Source organism: Zingiber officinale, chromosome 6A (genome assembly GCF_018446385.1).
Source record: "Zingiber officinale cultivar Zhangliang chromosome 6A, Zo_v1.1, whole genome shotgun sequence".
Classification (NCBI taxonomy): Eukaryota; Viridiplantae; Streptophyta; class Magnoliopsida; order Zingiberales; family Zingiberaceae; genus Zingiber; species Zingiber officinale.
This window is the reverse complement of record NC_055997.1, coordinates 14,111,153-14,118,219: the sequence shown is the minus strand read 5'-3', so window position 1 is coordinate 14,118,219 and position 7,067 is coordinate 14,111,153. Positions and strand designations below refer to the sequence as shown.

At 37.4% G+C, this 7,067-nt stretch overlaps 1 protein-coding gene across 1 annotated transcript; it reads left to right on the top strand.

Annotated features, from left to right (window-relative positions):
* Positions 1-892: 892 nt before the first annotated feature.
* On the top strand, positions 893-6,960 carry LOC121995881 (oxygen-dependent coproporphyrinogen-III oxidase, chloroplastic-like). The gene is made up of 8 exons (XM_042549651.1): positions 893-1,602; positions 2,573-2,648; positions 3,927-4,021; positions 4,850-4,933; positions 6,020-6,107; positions 6,312-6,436; positions 6,528-6,626; positions 6,701-6,960. Exons 1-8 carry the CDS (start codon positions 1,042-1,044, stop codon positions 6,767-6,769), a joined length of 1,197 nt encoding a protein of 398 aa, XP_042405585.1. The 5' UTR covers positions 893-1,041; the 3' UTR covers positions 6,770-6,960.
* Positions 6,961-7,067: the final 107 nt, after the last annotated feature.

Below are 7,067 nucleotides of genomic sequence, written 5' to 3'. Positions count from 1 at the left end.
CTTAAGCCTTGTCCATGTGTCATAGGTTGAGACATGAAGTCTAGCCAATCGGAAGGTCTGGTCGGCTGAGTTCTCACTACTCCTTGCGCTTTGCCTACTTGTAAGGGGGATATGAGATCAGACTTTGAGACTTGGTCGACCATTCAAGATTCGATCGGTTGTTCGAGCTCCGATTGTTCATATGGGCCATTTAGGTGTGTCCCTATTCCTATTGGTGATTTTGAAAGTTGACCGCTTCTTGATTTTGACTAACTCATCAACCAGTCTCCTCGGCCTTGACGTGCGTTTTAGGAGGAGTCCACCCTTATCACTGTATTAATAAACATTCTTAACACTCTCATCGATGGACTCTACAAGGCAGGAAGGCTTTGGGGATGGTCTCTCCTTGCTCGATGAATGAAATCAAGTCATGAGGTTTTGAGAGAAAGCCAGCTCGGTGCGGGCAAACCTCAACTTCTTTGCCTGCTCCTCATGGAAAGAGAGATCTTCGGTGCCCTCGACTTCTCGGCCTGCTCCTCTGCTTGCTTCCGTTGTCACTGTTGTCATTGAGTGAGGAATGAATGAAGACAGAAGAATAGAAGGTCCTAAGAAACTAAGGGATTATGGAGGAACAGTGATGCGTGACTCAGAAGGTCAATGATAAGGATAAATTAGTAAATGTAAAATTAGATTGTTATATAATTTAAATTTAATTAAATGATATTAAAATTATGTTTTATTCTTTATAAATTTAGTTAAGATAAAATTTTATTGATAAAAAAATAAAAAAAATATTTTTTTTTTAAAAAATTCAACGGACGAGTCCGCACGTACTCGCCGCATCCTAACTTATATATATATTAGATATATATATAAAGATAATCTCATCCAACTCCTTATCCGAAATAAAACCCACCAACAGCCGATTCAACTAGCGGCATACCGTCACCTCCCCATAAGCCCAAACCACGGGCCGCCGGCGGTAACTGGAACGCCTTATAGGACTCCCTCTTCCTCCACTCCTCTTACCGATCCCCAAATCGTCTCACCATCTCCGCCGCAATGCCCTCGGCCGCTGCCGCCTCTGTCACCGCCACTTCCTCTCTTTTCTTCGTTGGTCAAACCCTCAAGCCTCCCGCCCTCATCCGTTTCCGCCGCTCCGCCTCTACAGAGGTCTTCTCCTCCCGCGCCCGATTCCTGCGCCTCGTCCCCGTCCGCGCCGCCGTTGCCATCGAGAAGGAGACCCCCGAGAACGAGCGGCCCGAGACCTTCCTCCGCGAGGCCGATGGATCCCATTCCGCCGCTGCATCAGCGTCCGCCTCCGTTCGCGCCCGCTTCGAGCGGATGATCCGGGAGGCTCAGGATGAGGTGTGCGCCGCTATCGAGGAGGCCGATGGCGGAGGAACGTTCAGGGAGGATGTTTGGTCGCGGCCGGGAGGAGGGGGCGGCATCAGCCGGGTCCTGCAGGACGGGGCGGTGTGGGAGAAGGCCGGGGTTAATGTATCGGTGGTGTACGGGATTATGCCGCCGGAGGCTTATCGTGCCGCCAAGGGGGAGGCTGGAGCCACGGATGGGTCGGCAAAGGCGGGGCCTGTACCGTTCTTTGCAGCTGGAATCAGTTCGGTATGTGACAATTATTCTTTCAACCTACTGATTAATTATTAGTTTGTAGAATGTCGTTGAGCAAGAGGGCATTGTGTTGGTAGTAGAACTGCAGTTGTTAGAAGGGTGATTTTTGCAACGGTGGGCTTTATTTTATGGTTTGAAGTCTGAATTCTGTAACAGATAATTGATTTTTTTTCCTACGGACTTCAGATTAACAAGGCAGCATAGGCTGAAGTAAGTGCATATTCAGGAGAAAAATAAGTAAAAAATGAATGGTTTGTTCAACAATCTGGGTTAAACAGAACACAACAACACTGCCTTAGATAGATAAATGTTTGACTATTTGATCCTTGAATGAATTAGTCTTCATTAGTTATACTAGATCATTCAATGCTTAATGATCATAACTTTGTATGTAGCTCAGAAAATGCTTTTATACCTTTGTGGAACTATGTGCCATTGTACCGGGGATAGAAGAATCAGGATAATAGGGCTAGGAATAAGTGAGCTCTATTAGATGTCTGAAAACTTGTGGAGAGCTTAGTATACTGAGTGGTTAATATTATATTTGGAGTTCATTTTCTTGACTTTGATGAAAGGTTTTTTCATCAACGCCAAATGGCTTGCCAAAAATTTAAGACAAAGGATCTGGTTTCTCCCGAGAATATCGAAGAATATTGATTTGCTGAAGAATGTAACTTTAATAAGTGCAAATGTTGATTTACTGAAGAATGTAAATTTAATAAGTGCAAACTGCAAAGTCGTAGATTCCCAAAGCCTCAAACTTATTGATTAAATTTTTATAGAGCTTTGGAGCATGATAATTTCATTCATCTAGTTATTACTCTTCATCTTAGTCCTGTATAGTTGTCCCTTGCAGCATCATGTCCTGTGCTTTTATTTTGTATGTGACACTGTATGTATTAGGCTATTGCATTATGCACTACATGGAATAGATTATTCAAGCAATTTGCTCTATGTTTTGCAGGTTTTGCATCCCAAAAATCCATTTGCACCAACATTGCATTTCAACTACCGGTACTTTGAAACTGATGCACCAAAAGGTACCTACTCTAGAGTTTCTAAATTTTTATCAGATTTTTAAGTTCTTGATACAGTTACTTGATTGATATTGTTACCTTTTTTAGACAAATATTTTATCTTGAAATTTCTGTCCACAACAACAACAACATACCAGTTGCATGTCCCAACTATTGAAGGTCTACTAACAAATATTTTCCTCTATTGAACTCTATTTAAGGCTACACAGCTACTAATATCTCAATATTTTAAGTCAATTTAAATTTATTTCGAGTAGTTATAGTTTATCACTCTTATACCCCTCTTGGCCTCAATCCTATTTGTTCCAACTTGTGTAGTCATATCTTTGATTATTTACATATAATTCCAATATATTTGTTCATACACTTCCATCTTAGCATTTTAATGTCTACTGCACATGCTTATAAGGTTTCTTAACTGTGAACCACTATGTTCCATAAAGTTATAATATTTTCCATCGTCCATCAATTTCGTAAGCATGGATCTGCAATCTATTTCAATTTTCTTTCGGCAAGTGGAGCTATTCTTGCTGTATTGCCTGAAGGTTCTGAACATCTGCAAAGCTGCTCAGTAAGATACATGCTGTCACAACTTAACAAGCTAGAATATCTTCTTTACAAGCTAGGATATCTACTTCCCAGTAGGGGTACTTGATATAACTAGTTTATTGACTAGATCATAGTTGAACAAAAAAAGTTCACATATGTGCTGCTAGAAGCTATAATGTGGTCTATATAAGCTGAACTTATGTTGCTGCAAGATGCATAGTCTGTTGTTGTTAGCCTATAGCATGATAATTTTATAGTTAATTACCACTTGAGTTGTTAATACTCTTTAGGTGACATTAAATGGAAAAATTTAACTCTGCTATAATATGATGTTTCAGGTCATCAAAAATCCAGGTTCAATATGAATGCAATACATCCCAACCATGTTCTAATTATATAACTAAATTAGTAAATCTGCAGACTTATTATATTTTGAACTACGATTTGGAGCTGCCAGCTCTAATCCGTATATAGAAAGAACAGTCCATTTAAGGCAGATGGCTTATAAAGTTTTGTGTGAAGTTATCAGTGATTGGGATACTCAATTTTTTGAAGATAATTTGTATTCGAAAGATATCCTTGGATGGATTACTGAATAGATGATTCAGTTCTGATATTTTTGTATCAATTTGATTTAATCAGTCCTGTTTCAATTTTAGTTTTTTGTTGGAGTTTGTATAATGTTGTATGAATGAAAACATATTATCATCTTTCATAAACATCTCCTTGCAGATGCTCCTGGGGCACCCAGGCAATGGTGGTTTGGTGGTGGCACTGATTTCACCCCTGCTTATATCTTTGAGGAAGATGTTAAGCATTTCCACATGGTTAGTTTAAACACTTTAAGCTTCTTGTCATTTTGAATTATCTGATTAAGTTCAGAGGAAATATTACTGGCTCATATAGAAAATATGTCAATCTTGCAACAAAAGAGAATTGACAAAAAAAGAAAGGAGATTAGAGCTTCAACATTTATTGTGCGAGAATAAGGAGACATACTGAGAGCAAACTAACTGCAAACTGACAGGATTGTCTTGATGTGTGGAGAAAATGGAAAAGTGGGAAGAAGCAAGGGAAGTAGGGAAGTAGGGAAGTAGGGGAGGAGACACCACATTGGCTTCCTCAAACCCATGGCTATGATGAAATCCCAAGAAGAAGCAGCTTTATGAGTTGGAAGAAATAAAATATCGAAAAAATACTCATATATAATATGCTAATAGTATCCTAATGATTAAATAATTATTGAGAATACATCATTTATAATACCTTAATTTACACTCACAATTTGTGGACCATGTAGTTTAAGGTGCGCGAGCAAAATTTTTTTGTTTCTTTTTTGTCGCATGGTTGTAAAACTTGGGAATAGACCTGATTGTTTTGATAGGGTGCTGATTGGCTAAAGTTTGACTATAGTGCCACTTGATTTTGTTCTATGTACTAATCCACTATAGTCTATGCTTAATTGGTTGGTTATATATATATATATATATATCTCAATAGTATCAATAGCTATGTTGACAATATTTTCAGTAATTTGTTTGCTTTAGTATTTTTTTTTATTCTGCATTCTATAAATTCATCTGTAAAGATACCATTTTCTTTTCAATTATCTTGCTTAAGTTCTTATTTTAATGTTAGCAAATTTGTTGCATTAGATCCAAAAGCAAGCATGTGATAAATTTGATCCAAGTTTCTATCCCCGATTCAAGAAATGGTGTGATGATTACTTCATTATAAAGGTACACATTTTAATCCTCTTCAGTTATTTTTTTTTCTCAAAAGCAAGCTTATCTTTTTAATATACAAGCTGATCTATGGACAGTAAGCTTTTTGGTGTATTCTTGTATGTTTAACAAGTATAGTGTAGATCTTTTTTAATGATTTGGAAATATGGTGTTGATCATTTTCCTGTTGGAGATGAGTAGCCATCTAGTAGTTGAGGCATAATCAGTTTGATTTTTTTTTTCTTTCATATACATTGTGGTTCTTTAACAAATTCAAGATATTACTTCATTTGACCATCCAAAAAAGTTTACATTTCTGACTTTGCTAACAGAAAAAAAATCCCCACAGAAGTTTACATCATGAATTATGTTAGAAACAAACAAAGATGATTCCAGCAAGAGATCTAAATTGACTAAAACACAAGAAATACTGCATTTCTTCAAGTAACTCATCCTCTAATATTACTCACAATTCACCAATTATCTGAGCAGTTACCTTCCTGCATGATCCTTGAATATACATATTTGAGAATTTACTTGAGGTAAGGTTTGGTTGTTGTTGTTATTGTTGCACGATCCTTGAATTGAAATAACCATTCCACTAGGAATAATAGCAACAAAACTGCAACTAGACACCTCTCGTATATATTTCCATACAATACAGAGAAGAGGCACCAATAACACTGGTTTAACTTGCAACCTGCACGTGTATAGTTTTACAACACATGGCATATTCTGCACAAACCATTCCATATGCCACTCTCTATTGCTCACACCGCGAGGTGTTTTCTCTTCTCATCCTGAACCCTTTTCCTTGTGAATTACCTTTTCATTTATTATTTGTGAAAGAATCTTCAGCATTTTAGCTAAACAATGAAGCAAAATTCTTGATATTGCTTTTTGATAGTTGTAACTCACAGATTTTAGAAGCTATGGCAGTAAATATTAGAACTCCGTCATATGTTCTGATAGCTGAAACCATTTTTTCTTTTCTTTTAACGTCTGGGTAAAAAACTGTTGCTTCTACACATTGGAATATGAATTAATACGTTGTTATCTTTACACAAACAATCTGATTTCAGCCTTTAATATTTACTACAGCATCGCAATGAAAGGCGTGGCTTAGGTGGCATATTTTTTGATGACCTTAACAACTACGATCAGGAGATGCTTCTTGCTTTCTCTACGGGTAATCATTCACAAAAATTTCTCAGATTTCTTAATTTTTTAAAGGAAAAACATTAACCAAAGCTCATCTTTCCAAGAGGTTAACTTTATCCATCATTACACCTCACTTTTGTTCGTCTAACACCAGTTTATAACAATGGGCATGCAAAATCTATTTGGAATTATTCAGCAACCATGTTAACCAAAGGAACTGTCTTTTTGCTAGAATGCACAAAATCTGTTGTCCCAGCATACATTCCCATTATAGAACGAAGGAAAAACACACCTTTTAACGAGCAGCACAAGGAGTGGCAACAATTACGAAGGGGACGCTACGTAGAATTCAATCTGGTAAGCAAGCAAAGTGAAACAAACTTGTAAGCATTCCCACTTCACGAGCTGATTATCAGTGAATACTATGTGCATCTTTCCCTTTCTGAAGGTATATGATCGCGGCACAACATTTGGTCTGAAGACCGGAGGACGGATCGAAAGCATCCTTGTTTCCCTTCCACTAACTGCTCGGTGGGAATATGACCATGTATGAACACCAAACTTCTCTTTTCTCACACAAATAGTCTTCCTAACAACTGACTGCAACTAATTTCTCTGCAGCAACCCGAGGAAGGAACCGAAGAATGGAAACTCTTAGACGCATGTAAAAACCCAAAGGAATGGCTCTAATCTTCACCAAATATTCGATAGATAAGCAACTATAAGTTAAATTTATTGCTGGTTTGTGTTGAGCACAAGGAACCTTATGATTTATCTACATTCTAGGCCCATTTGTAGCATGGATAAATTTGATCAGGAATGGAGTCAAACAGAGATTGTAATGAGTTGCATAATTTTAATCTATTCAAGGTTTTGCAAAATGTTTAGTGTATGTTAGTGTTGATTAGAGCATGATATTTGATATATCAGAATGCAGTGTTAGATTTCGAATTTTTAAGGAACATTTTTTTCCGAATCAAATAAAACT

Excerpts from the sequence above, each read along its gene's own strand:
- LOC121995881 (XM_042549651.1), top strand. The coding sequence starts at position 1,042 with ATGCCCTCGGCCGCTGCCGCCTCTGTCACCGCCACTTCCTCTCTTTTC. Across the intron at positions 4,022-4,849 it reads ATGTTAAGCATTTCCACATG|ATCCAAAAGCAAGCATGTGA; the intron begins GTTAGTTTAAAC and ends TTGTTGCATTAG. Across the intron at positions 6,108-6,311 it reads GCTTCTTGCTTTCTCTACGG|AATGCACAAAATCTGTTGTC; the intron begins GTAATCATTCAC and ends TCTTTTTGCTAG.